General features: G+C 37.3%; 1 protein-coding gene across 1 annotated transcript in view; it reads left to right on the forward strand.

Moving 5' to 3' along the window:
* The first annotated feature begins 6,436 nt into the window (after window positions 1-6,436).
* The window catches only part of MYPN (myopalladin), a 76,257-nt gene continuing 69,061 nt past the window's right edge, over window positions 6,437-13,632 (forward strand). The window contains exon 1 of the mRNA XM_008567107.1: window positions 6,437-7,332. Within this exon, the coding sequence (XP_008565329.1) occupies window positions 6,437-7,332 (896 nt within the window). The remainder of the gene's footprint in view (window positions 7,333-13,632) is intronic.

Below are 13,632 nucleotides of genomic sequence, written 5' to 3' on the forward strand. Positions count from 1 at the left end.
GTTTTTTTTTTTTTTTTTTTTTGGTGGATGGCAGGGATGGGTATCCAAACTGTTAACCTTGGTATTACAAGGCGATGCTCTAACCTACTAAGCTAACTGTCCAGCCCCATACAATGATTAAATCAAGCTAATTAACATATTCCTCACCTCACACACTAATCTTTATTGTGTGTTGAGAATATGTCAGGTTTACTGTCTTAGAAGTTTTCAAGAATACTTTACGTTATTATTAACTATAGTCACCATGCTGTACCTTAGATCTCCAGAATTTATTCCTTCTGTCTAACTGAAACTTTGTACCCTTTGACCAACATCTCTGCATTCCATCCCCCCAGGTCTGTTTTTTTATTTAAATATCTAATATACCAGCACACCCAGAAAACTTCAGTACAGTTGGCCCTGGATATCCTGAGTTCCACATCTGTGGATTCAACCAACCAAAAATCGAGAATATTGAGGGGGGAAAAACATTAAAAAATAACAATGTAACAATAAAAAATTTAAAATATTAAAAATTAAGAACAATACAGTATAACAACTATTTACATAGCATTTACATTGTATTAGGTAATCTAAGTAATCTAGAGATGATTTAAAGTATTTGGGAGGATCCACTTAGATTATATGCAAATACTACACCATTTTATATCAGGGACTTGAGCATCCACAGATTTTGGTATCCATGGGGATCCTGGAACCAATTCCCCAAAGATACTAAGGAATGACTGCTGTACCTTTGTACATCCTTCATTTTGTATTTGTTGAAGCATATCTTGGAGCTCAAAACCTATAAGTGGAATTGCTGGGTCAGAAGGTATATGCATTTTGTAAACATTTTATAAAATACTTTTATTTAGAAATAATTTCAAATTTAAAGAAAAGTTACAAGAATGCTACGAACAACATTCATACACCTTTTATCCAGATTTACCTGTTTATGTTTGAATTCAGAGTACTTCACGTTAGGTTGTACCAATTCCCTAGTCAATGTCCCAGTTTAAATATTCATATTATAACTGAAAGACGAGTTTATACCATATGATATTTCCAACAACAAAGTCTTCTCAGAGCCTAAAGAAGGGTAGTGCTGAGTTAACATGAGTTGAGAAATAAGCCCAAAGGCATCAGCATCAACTTTTGCTTTTATGAAACAGACTTACATTTTCAGCAATTCTTAGGGCAAATCCTCTTTTCAGGAGGAATACTAGGGGAAAAAATTGAGATATTCAGCAAAGTAAAGGAAGTTCAATAAACTTTCTAGGTGGCCACCTTTGTTTACATCATTTACTAAAGTCTGTCTTGATGATTAATTCTTTCATCTCCAATCTACTACCATTTCACCAATAACATGATCTGTTTTCAATTACTCATTCTTATTTTGAAAGTGGCATAAAATCTAAGTCTCAATTTTGTAAGAAACAGAAAAAAGGAAATAGAGTCGAATGTTACTCTGAACACTCAGGATGAAATGTCTAAGAGAACACCTTATTTCCTGAAACTTGCTCCTGCCTCATCCCAGTAAATGATTCCACCAATCACCCAGTCGCTCAGGCCATAAATATTGTAGTCATCCTTGACTCTGCTCATTTTCTCATATCCCACTTTCAACCCATCAGCAAATCATATTGGCTCTACTTTCAAAAAATATCTCACATCTGATCACTTCTCGCCACCTCTCACTGCTACCACGCATTGGTCCAAGCCACCATCATCTCTTGCATAGTATATTGCAACAGCCTCCTAACTGATCTGCCTGTTTCCACACTTGCCCCCTTCATCCTGAATCTTTACATAGCAGCCATGATTAAATTTTTCAAAACCATTGCATCTGCTTCTCAAAACCTTAAGATGGTTTCCCATTCACACATTTAATAAAAGTTGAAGTCCCTTCCATGGTCTGCAAGGCCTTACATGATCTGGCCTTCTACCTTTCTGACCTCATTTCCTTCCACTCTTCTTTTTCACTCATCTCCTGGCTCACTGGGCTTGATTCAAATGCACTGAACACTCACCTCTTCAGGCCTTGACACTTAAGTTCTTTTTCAGTTGGGAATATCCTTCCTCCCATATGGTCGCGTGGCTAACTTCTCCACTGCATTAGAAGGTTTGCTTGACCTTCGTAGCTGAAATAGCACACCTTCCTCCCTCCCTCATCATTCTCCATTCCCATGCCCTACTTTATTTTTCTTCTGAACATTAATATCTTTCCCACTAGAATGCCAGCTTCATGAGGATAGAGACTGTGTTTTGCTCACTGCTAAATCCACAGTGCCTGGAATAGTGCCTGGCATGGAGTAGATGCTCGATAAAGATTTATTGAATGAGGAGCTGGCCAGTTAACTCAGTTGCTTATAGAGTGGGGTTATAACACCAAGGTCAAGGGTTGGGATCCCTGTATGGGCCAGCCACAGGAAAAAAAAAATTATTGAGTGAATGAATAAATGAAAGCTAGTTTATCCATAATAGCACTGGGGCTTTTTTAAAGTACAATTTTTTTTGAAAAAAAAAATTATTGAGTGAATGAATAAATGAAAGCTAGTTTATCCATAATAGCACTGGGAATAAATGAAAGCTAGTTTATCCATAATAGCACTGGGGCTTTTTTAAAGTACAATTTTTTTATTTTTTAAAGATGACTGGTAAGGGGATTTAACCCTTGGCTTGGTGTTGTCAGCACCACGCTCAGCCAGTGAGCGAACCGGCCATCCCTATATAGGATCTGAACCTGTGGCCTTGGTGTTATCAGCACCGCACTCTCCCGAGTGAGCCACGGGCCAGCCCTTAAAGTACAAATTTTATAACAGGTAGTTTTTAAATTAATTCTTAAAAATGAAAGTTTTTAAATTAATGCTTGAAAGAGAAAGTGATACATCTTCATATTTCCTATTTTAACTGATACATATCAGCTTAATAATTTATATATGCATTTTCATCTGAGAACTCTCTACGACAAAATTTTTCTATCCTATTTGGTAGTTGAGAATGATTGAAGTTCAGAGGCATTAAGTGGTTTTCTCAAGATATCAAAGTTATTTAGTGTTGGAAATGGGATTTAAACCCAGGTTTTCTGATTATAATCAGATGTTCTTTGACATTTCTTGTATGAAATAAAGCATAACTCCAGTTATCTTATCTACCATAAACACACTTTCATTTTAAGTTCACCTTAAAGTTATGAATGCAGTTACCAGTTTATATTTTTTTTGTGTGTCTATAAGTTTCCTTTGTCCTCCTTTATCTGGCTTACTTTACCCTACAATTTAAAAAAATAGAAAAAGAAAAAAGATAAATGATAGATTTATCAGGGAATTCTAATGAACAAAAGAATTCAACAGATATTTATTGACTACTTTCTATGTGCTCTGTGTGTACAGAGGTGATGATGTACAAAACAAAGCAAGGGAGACAAGTAAATAGACAAATTCAACCTATTGGGGTAAGTGCTGTGTTTGGGATCAGGACAGTGAGCCTTGGGAGCACATGGGAGAGGTCCCCAACCCAGGGAAGAGAAGAAATTCCAGGGCAGCGATATCTCATCTAGGAATTGAAGACCATGCAGGACTTGGTTCACTAAGACAGTGAAGGAAGGTGGCGACAGGGAGCAGCCCAAGCAAAGGGAATATGTACAAAGAACTCAGCATGGTTCACTCATGATACTGTGAGTATTTCAATAGAGTATAGATACACTGAATTAACTACAAATCTAGAGTTCAGTTTCTCTTCAAAGTTTTTCCTTGGGTCAAGTCACTTCACTAGCTCTACCTCCATTTCTTACGTAAAAAATAGAGACCATGATATGTGGCCATAGTTGTCATATAACAATAGTAATTTTGATGATGATTATTATAGTAATGGTAACTACAATTTATTGAATGTTTACTAAATGCCAAGCACATTTAATCATCACTTCAACCTATGAGATGGCTGCTGTTATTATCATTGCTTTACAGATGAGTAAACTGAGGCTTATAGAGGTTAAAGTTTCTCAAGCTTACACAGCTAGGAAGTGTCAGAACTAGGTTTTGAGCCAGTTCTAACTCACACCAAAGTATTAGGCTATAAATACTACATTAAAGAAAACCTTTATTTTGAATACCTGAAAATTTTGTTACCATAATAATTTCTCATGACCATAAGCATAAGAATGGGTACCCATTGACACCTCAACTGGCTTCTTTTCTTAAAAAAAATAGATGCAGAAAGCAGTGATTACTTGAGTATTTTCTTTTCTGTTTCCACCATAAATAAATAAACTTTCTGAGAGCTCTTCAACATTATCATTACCTTTACCTACGTTTTGTTTTTTTACCAACATCAGTTGAGTACCCATTATGGCAGCATGCCCTATTTTTAGGACTTTGCTTTCATGCTGTTATTAATTCTAACTCTCTTGTGAAATAGATATTATCCATGTTTTGCAGATGAGGAAGTCAAAGCTGAGAGAAGTTAAGTAAATCTCTCAAACTCACAGAACTGCTAAGAGGTGAAGCCAGAATTTGAAATCAGCTCTATCTGGTTCCAAGGCCAATGCTCATTCCATATTGCCTCAAAATAAAAGCCATCTTAAAACAAAGAGTTAAAGACCAAGTCACATAAGACAGAATATACAATAATATCCCATTAATAGAGAGAAGGCCACCCTGATTTATAAGGCACTTAATTTTCTCTCTTACATCTAAATATATACAGAAACTCAATCTAGCCTGAAGAAATAGTTAATATACAAATGAGGATTTTCAATCAGTATATTAATTACATTTCCAAATAGCATTTTGCAGCTTATTTCATGTATCTGTTCTTCCACATAGTTGATGTACAAATGAGAAAATTTTTCAATTGAGATATCAATTATACTTTCATATACTGTTTTGTATATTATTCACTGTTCTACAAAATTTAACATAGTTATATAGTTCTATTTAATGAATATACCATAATGTAATTAATACTTTCTTATTATTTTATATGGTTTCAATTTTTAATATTATCACCTGTACTAGAATGAATACCTTTGTAGATAAATCTTTGCCTAATCTAACACCTTTGTATTTTAAATTAATATTTTTAAAGGCATTATAGACTTTACACAAATAAGCGGCCCTAAGAGGAGCAATCTCAGGCTGTGCAAGCGTGTGGAAAATTTTTTTTGCTGTAGGTGATCCTTTTAGCTATCTCTAATTGTCCTTTCAAGGTCACTGCCTACTTTGCCAATTTAGAGGTCAGTTTTGGATAGGTCTCCAGAAGCTTAGAAACTAGGGCAGTTCCTAGGAAGCCTTATGCATGATATAAGTGAAGCTATCAGGTAAGAAAAAGAAGATGAATAAACTGAAATGTTTTGTCATAGAATCTCAAAGCCAGGAGAGATTTAGGAGACTTAACCCTCCCAGTACAAGGCCTAGCACATAGTAGCCAAGAATGGCAAATAGTCTTCATCATCATTACCATCTCTGATTGATTGGTGCGGCTGAAGGAGTGCAATGTTAAGGAAGTCAGAGTCAGTAGGAAAAATATTGTAATCAGTGAGTGTCATCTTTTAGGTATGACAGCCTCTGAGTCACAAGTTTTCCATCCCTCTAGTAAATGTTTGAATGAATAAATGGGTATAATATTAATAATATAAAATCAGTGTGCATTATTATATTATTTTCTTAAGACTTTAAAAAATATTTATTTTTTGAATAGGGAATACATTCATAGAGTTAAAATTCAAAAGTGAGGAAGGATACACAGTGAAAAGTCTCCTGCCAAGCACCCAGTTCTGCTGTCTCCCATTTCCCTTCCTAACCAATGTTAGTTTAAGAGGTTTTTTAAAACCTAGGCTCTGACTCATATCTTTGTAGCCTTATGTGAAGAGGCTAAAGCACCATAGTTTTCAAGGGCAGAATGAGCATAATAACAGCATTGAATTTAAACAGCTTAGCTGTAGTCAAAAACAAAAGCATTATTTTCCATGAGCTAGATCAAATGTATATTTTCAGTAACTGATGAGACTATGTTGTCAATATCTTTTCATTTCTATAATTCTACTACATTCAAGGTAAAGAGGAAAGGATAAAGAACAAATCTCTGTGTATGAAAGCACTTTATAATGAAAAGGCTTTTATGGATATTATCAAAATGAGGCTTACAGATTATATTTAATATCATTATAGTTATGTCATAGCTTTCACAATTGAACTTGCATTTAAAGAATTAAATAAAGTGGTGATCACCCAGGATTTTAGTTTCAATGTCAGGGAAACTTCATTCAGTTCCTATCTGTTTTATAATTTGAGAGTAATCTTTAAGTCTTCGGTGTACATTTTGTGTATTAAAATTAGGCATTTTTTTATTTTGAGCTTTAAGTTCTTAAGAATCCACCATGCTATAATAGACAGACTTATTGTTCCATAGAAATGATCCAAACTTTTTGTTATGGTTATTATTTTGTGACAGCATGCAAGACGACAGCATAGAAGCCTCTACCTCCATATCTCAGCTTCTAAGAGAGAGCTATTTAGCTGAAACTAGACATCGGGGAAACAATGAGAGGAGTCGAGCAGAGCCTTCCTCCAGCCCTTTCCATTATGGCAGTCCTGGGGCTGCTGAAGGAGGAGGCCAAGATGACCTTCCAGACCTTTCAGCCTTTCTAAGCCAAGAAGAATTAGATGAAAGTGTCAATCTGGCGAGACTGGCCATCAATCACGACCCTTTGGAGAAAGCAGATGAAGCTCAAGGTAGAAAACATCTTTCTTCTGATCAGATGAAACACTCACCTAAATCAAGTTTTGAGCCTAACTTCTGCCAGGACAACCCTCAAAGTCCTACCAGCTCGAAAGAGAGCCCCCAGGAGGCAAAAAGGCCACAGTATAGTTCTGAAACCCAGTGCAAAAAAGTATTCCTAAATAAGGCTGCCGATTTCATTGAGGAGCTGTCCTCCCTTTTCAAAGCCCATAGCTCCAAGAGGATTAGACCTCGTGCCTGCAAAAACCACAAGAGCAAACTGGAATCTCACAACAAAGATACACAGGAAAACAGCTCCGGTTTCTCAGCTCTGTCAGAAAGACGAGAAAGATCTTCTGCTCCCATCCCTATCCCTGTGGATACCAGGGACAATGAAGTGAATCATGCCCTTGAACAGCAGGAAGCCAAGAGACGTGAAGCTGAGCAGGCTGCCAGCGAGGCATCTGGTGGGGATTCCTCCCCAGGGTCTTCACCTTCATCTTTGTACTACGAAGAACCTCTGGGCCAACCTCCCCGGTTCACTCAAAAGTTACGGAGCAGAGAAGTTCCAGAAGGAACCCGAGTACAGTTGGATTGCATAGTGGTAGGAATTCCACCGCCTCAAGTCAGGTAAAAATGTCCCGTTGGATGTTTGGTAATTGTTTTCCATCTACCAAGATCCTCCTAAGCTTCACCTTTTAAGTATGTGGTTTCAAAAATTACATAATCCCTTTGAGAAAAGCAGTCAGCGTCTAAAGCACCTCTGTTCAACAGAAATATAATACTAGCTATGTATGTAATTTCAAATTTTCTAGTAGCCACATTTTTAAAAAGTAAAAAGAACTAGGTGAAATTAAGTTTAATAACATACCTTATTTAACCAATATTAATATTATCCTTTCAACACGTAATCAATATAAGCATTATTCACAAGATATTTCACATTCTTTTTGTCATACCAGGGATTTGAAATCCAGTTATGAATTCAATACTTACAGCACATCTCAATTTGGATGCTAAATTTTCCTAGGAAAAACTTAATCTGCATTTAGATTTCATAAAATACACAGTTGAAAAAGTAGATTGACATGCCCAAGTTATTCCAAACATATTTAAAAGTTTTGCAATGACTGAATTGAGCATCCATTTTTAACTTAAATTAATTAAAATTAAATATAATTAAAAATTCAGTTCTTCAGCTGCAGTAGCCACATTTCGAGTGCCCAGTAAACCCATGTGGCTAATGACCACAGTATTGAACAGTGTAGGTTTACAGTCTATAGCCTAAAAAAGGAAAGTATTTGAGGTCTCTATTCAACAAGTACCTGTGGCATTTTTTGAATTTTAAAGAAAGACAAATAATAGGATAAAGACTAATAGAATAAAGATAGAATAAGGCTGTGGCTAAGGTCAATTTAAAGACTCATTTCACATGTATTAAATTTATTATAAACTTTTGATATCAGCTTAATGAACACTATTCTCCCCAATACCCCAAATCTTTCCCTAATATGACTGATGGGTAAAAGTGATATATATTTTTTATGGGCCTACCATAGCCAGCTTTTCTGTGAGGCAAATGGAGTATAAGCTTCAGGAGTCCTCACTTGTATAGGCTATACCTAATTTTAATTCTATTTTATTTTGAGGAGTCCTTCCACATTTATCAGTTTCAGGTACCACAAAACCTGGAACCAGCCTTAGGCCCCCCGGGTGGCATTTGCTACCTTTAATATTATAATGTAATAATATGTGAATAATGTGGTTGAAATGTATTACTTTATAGAGAATTATTGGTATTTAGAGTCCTGTAAGAGCTACTTTGCCTCCTTAGCCACCTAATTACTTCTAGGATATTACTTCATTACTATTTAAAGTTTATTCTCTGTATGTAAAAAGGGCCTCATCTTTTTTTTTTACATAATATTCATATTATATAACAATAATAGTATTAATATTAATAATAGCATTTTAATTTATATATGCATATTAATTCAAGGGATTCTGGCCTAAAGACATATTCATATATTGAATTTTGCTTTTCAAAGGCAACATAAGTCAATGTCAAATATTGTTTCTACAATGGCGTATACATTTTACTTTCAGGTTATTCAACTGATCTCCTTGAAGACAGGGGTTCTGTTGTTTTTGCCTTTGTATCTTGAGCACCAAGCACAGCTTCTTGCCCATAGTTGTCATTTAGAAATGTTGAGTGAACTAATGAATAAGGAAACAAGAAAACAAGAAACACACCTTAGATTTAAATCAGGAGTGAGACAGGTGACCTAAGATGTGGGAAGGGTTGGGACTGAAGAACACAGGGCAGTTTCTGCCCTTCTACTCTAAATGTGCCTAATGACCTTCCTTGGGATCGTGGCCAGTAACCCTAGAGAGGTGACACTACAGGACCTTGATACCAATCTGTGGCATCTGGTCAGTCTAAGTAAGCTGGCAAGCACTGAAGTTATGGTATATACACAATTTAGATTAGTCCTGTCCAGCCCACTACATAGTTTCTGGATATAGATTGGTCAAAAAAACATTACACCAGACCATTCAGGACTCATCCTCCCCATTTCCCAACCATGACAATCTCATATCCAAGAATGAATTCAGTGCACCACTGAGAAAAATCAACCAGAAAGAACTTCAAAGTACCCATTCCCCAAAAAAACAAAGTAATCTGGTAACCACTGAAAAACTACTCAATTGACCACTAAAAATTTACAAGTCTACAAATTTAAAAGTGAAAGAAATGTACAGAGCTTCCATGTATTAGCACTACTAATTTTACCTGGGAAAAAAATTATTTATTAATAGAATTCATGCCTATATTTCAATCAATGCTTTGATGCCAGGAAATTAGTAGGTATTCACTAAATATTTTCTGAATAAATCTGTACTTAATTTCATGACTATGGTTATATTAAGAAAAAAATTAGAATTTTCCAGGTAGGCTAGTAGCTGTTATTACTTTCCTAAGCACAGAATTGAGGAGTGTATAACTCTCATCAGAAAACAAATGTTTATTTAGCTTTTACTATATGCTCAGCACTGTTGTCAATGCAATGACACAGACAATATAAATATGTGTCCCTACATTCAAGGAGCTTGTGATCCAATTTTTTAAAATCTCCTCATTTTTATAATACAAGCCATAATTACTATGAGGCTTCAGAGAAGAGATGAAAGACAACAACTCTCAAAGAACACTTCATAGGGGACTCAAAGACACAGGGAGAATTTTAGTTGAACTTTGAAGAGTGAAAAGGATTTAAATAGAAATTTACTCATTTATTGATTCAACAAACACCTATCGAGTTACTGAAGCAATTCACCAGGAGTACAAAACAGTTGTGAGCTATTGGAGGCCAGGGACCTCGTTTTGAAACCAAGTCTGAACTATTCTGAGAGCGTGGCTCACAATCTAGTGGAGAAATCAAACAGACATGTAATCAAAACACTGCAATACTGGGTATAAGGTCTATAATAGAAATAGGTATACGATGCAGTGGTGGCTGAAAGGAAGATATGAGTTACTCTGTTTAGAGTGCAGGATAAAGAAAGCAGAGATGGAGACCAAGGGAGGGAGGGGAATGCAAGTGTGAAGGCCCAGAGGCAAGTGTTTTCAGGGACCCAAAGTACTTGATTATGTCAAGAATACGGGGTACCGAGTAAGGAAAGATTAGAGATAAGACTGAAGAGGTAGGTGGAAGGAATGCGTCCTTTCAGGCCAGGTCAACTCAACATGTTTATATAAGTGCACAGATGCTGGAATTGTAATGACAGGGAGGAGACTGACCTAATTAGAAAGGAGAGTAGAGCCATATGATTTTGAAGAGCCTTGAAAGCAAAGCAGAATAGTTCAGACTTGGTTTCAAAACAAACTGGAAACCATTCAAGGTTGTGTAGAGGGAATTAACAAGATGAAAGAGAGCGTTTAAGGAGAATTAGTCTGGAAGAATGAGTTAGATCAAAAAAGAATGGAGGGATGGACAGTTCGCTCACTTGGTTAGTGAGTGGTGCTGATAACACCAACGTTAAAGGTTCGATCCTTGGGCCGGCCCGGTGGCGCACTGCTACAGTGCGCCACTTGGGAGCGCGGCGGCGCTCCTGCCGAGGGTTCGGATCCCACATACAGACCGGTTCCCGCTCACTGGCTGAGCGAGGTGTGGGCGCAGCACCGAGGTTTGCGATCCTGTTGCCGGTCCCGGTCCGGTACGGGCGCGACACTGAGGGTTGCGATCCGTTGCCGGACACGAAAAAAGATAAAAAGGAAAAAAAAAAAAAAAAGGTTCAATCCTTGGACCCCATACTGGCCAACTGCAAAAAAAGAAAAAAAGAATGGAGCCATGAGGCCACTTAGGAAGCTGTGGAAGGCATCCCAGGCATCAGGTGCTCTGGTGGAACTGGGATGGTGCAGTGGAAAACAGGAGAAAGGATGTTAGTGAGCCATGTTTAGAAGAAGAGAAATTAAGCTGAACTTGATGACTGGATAAGAAGGATGAGTTAAAAAATAATCTACACGTTTGAAGCAGGGTACCTGAAAGAAAGAGGGGGTCTCTGACCAGGACTGAGAAAATGGAAGAGGTGGCTGATTTGTGGAGGAAGTTGATAGAAGTTGAGTCTGAGGGGATGGAGGGACAATATCCAATAGGTGGTGAGAAATGTAGGACTAATGGTCAAATGAAAGGATAATGAAACTAGAGATATTTCAAGGAATAACCTGGACACTGGGAAACATCTGATACAGTATCTCTGTGATTTTACAAAGGGATTGTACATACAGGTAACACTTGGAACCAACTTCTAGTTGTTGGTTCAGTTCAGCCCTTGAGTGGAAGTTTTCCAACCTTCTTTAAGGAGTAATGCCCCACCCCCCAAAAAACCCATTACATATTAACCGCAATACATATTACACACACACGTGCATGCACACACATATCTTTTCAAAGATAAAACTCGTGCTGTTGGTATTGAAGACGGGTGGGGCAGAGAGAGCCTGGAGTCCTTACCTGCTTGCTCACCACTGAAACTCCTGAGGCACCTCCACAGGACCTAGGAGCACAGATTTTGATCCAAAGAATTCCTTTAAAAATGTGTTAAAATAATGAAATAATGAGACATTTTGGTTTGCTATATGGGAACACTGTAGTCAAGAAGAATAGTATCCTTTTTGCTATTTTAACAAGAAAATGTAGTAAGCATACTGGGCAACTGAAGCCTAACCTTATATCTATGTGCTTCTGTGTGAAATCAGTATTTTCCCCATGTTTTTGTAAACCTAGGTTAGCAAGCCGGAAATCATTTTTGCTTATACTATTGATTTCCAAGTTAATTGGGTAGAAATTGTTTTATAAGTAGGGATGGGATCACATATCACTGAAGTTAGCATTTTTGAAAGCTTGTTAATCTTGACCATAGCTTCATTGGAGGAATTGTCTTAGAACGTGAAATACATTCACGCATTACTTACAGATGAAAGAGTCTGCAGGAATTCACAGCAAATGGCCACGATCCCTTTTTGTGTCCTGACTCCAAATTCTTTTCCCAGGAATGTACAGCTGGGTCACACTGTGTTTGCTTGTACACAACCTTCTGAGGTAGCATGAATTTACCTTTTATAGATGTCAATGCCCGCTATAGCTGTTCAGTTTTGTTATTGCTACTTCTGTACATTTGCCTACAAGTAATGTAGCAAGGAAATGAAAAGGAAACAGAATAGTATTTTTTTTTTTAAAAAAGGAAACAGGGCCGGCCCGGTGGCGCACTGCTACAGTGCGCCGCTTGGGAGCGCGGTGGCGCTCCTGCCGAGGGTTCGGATCCCACATACAGACCGGTTCCCGCTCACTGGCTGAGCGAGGTGCAGACGCAACACCAAGGGTTGCAATCCCGTTGCCGGTCCCGGTCCGATACGGGCGCGACACTGAGGGTTGCGATCCATTGCCGGACACGAAAAAAGACAAAAATAAAAATAAAAATAAAATAAAATAAAATAAAGGAAACAGAATAGTATTTTTTTACAAAAAGGATATCTTAAATGATATAGGGGAATTTAACATTACATTATTTAGAAGCTTTTTTCCCCACTTTTTGGCAAAACCTGGGTACCTTCATTCATTCATTCATCCTACAAATATTAAGTGTCTACTTTACATGCCATGTACTGTTATAGGCACTCAGATTAAAGCAGTGAACAAGACAAATTCCTGCTTCATGGAGCTTAAAATCTAGTAAGGAACACAGATAAACAAAAATTATACAAGTGATTATATAATTACAACATTATAAAGGAGGGAGCATATAGCAAAGGAACCAAACCTTGTGAGTAGGTTGGGGAAGGTTTTCCTGAAAAGTGGCATTAAAGCTGAGACATAAGGAACAACTAGAAGTTAGCCTGGCAAAGTAGGGTGTGGGGGGAAAGTGTTGTGGGCTGAAGGAATAGAAAATTTGAAGCCCTTGAGGCAGCAAGGCAATTGCTGAGTTTAAGGAATTGAAGGAACTGATGTCGCCAGAACATAAAGAATGAGGAGGAAATGGTTTGAGATAAGTCCAGGGAAGGAATACAGGCCAGATACTAAGTGCCTCCTAGTACAGGCTACTCAAAGTGCATCCCTGGACCAGCAGTGTCAGCAGCACCTGGGACCTTGATGGACAGGCAAGTTTTCAGGCCACATCTTGGACCTACTAAGTCAGGATCTCTAGGGAAGAGGCTCAGCCATATTTGTGTTTTAACCAACTGCTGATAATTTGCTGAAGCAAAGCAATGTGTACACATGGGTTCATTGTACTAGTCTCTCTACTTGGTGTGTTTGAAAGTTTCCATAAGAAAATGTTTTTAAAAATAATATTAGTAAGTTTTACATGTTTTAAAATTTTTATATAAGTGGAATCATAATGTCTATATTCTTCAGCTACTTGAATTTTTTC

The sequence above is a fragment of the Galeopterus variegatus genome, unplaced genomic scaffold, assembly GCF_000696425.1.
Source record: "Galeopterus variegatus unplaced genomic scaffold, G_variegatus-3.0.2 Scaffold293, whole genome shotgun sequence".
In the NCBI taxonomy this organism is placed as follows: Eukaryota; Metazoa; Chordata; class Mammalia; order Dermoptera; family Cynocephalidae; genus Galeopterus; species Galeopterus variegatus.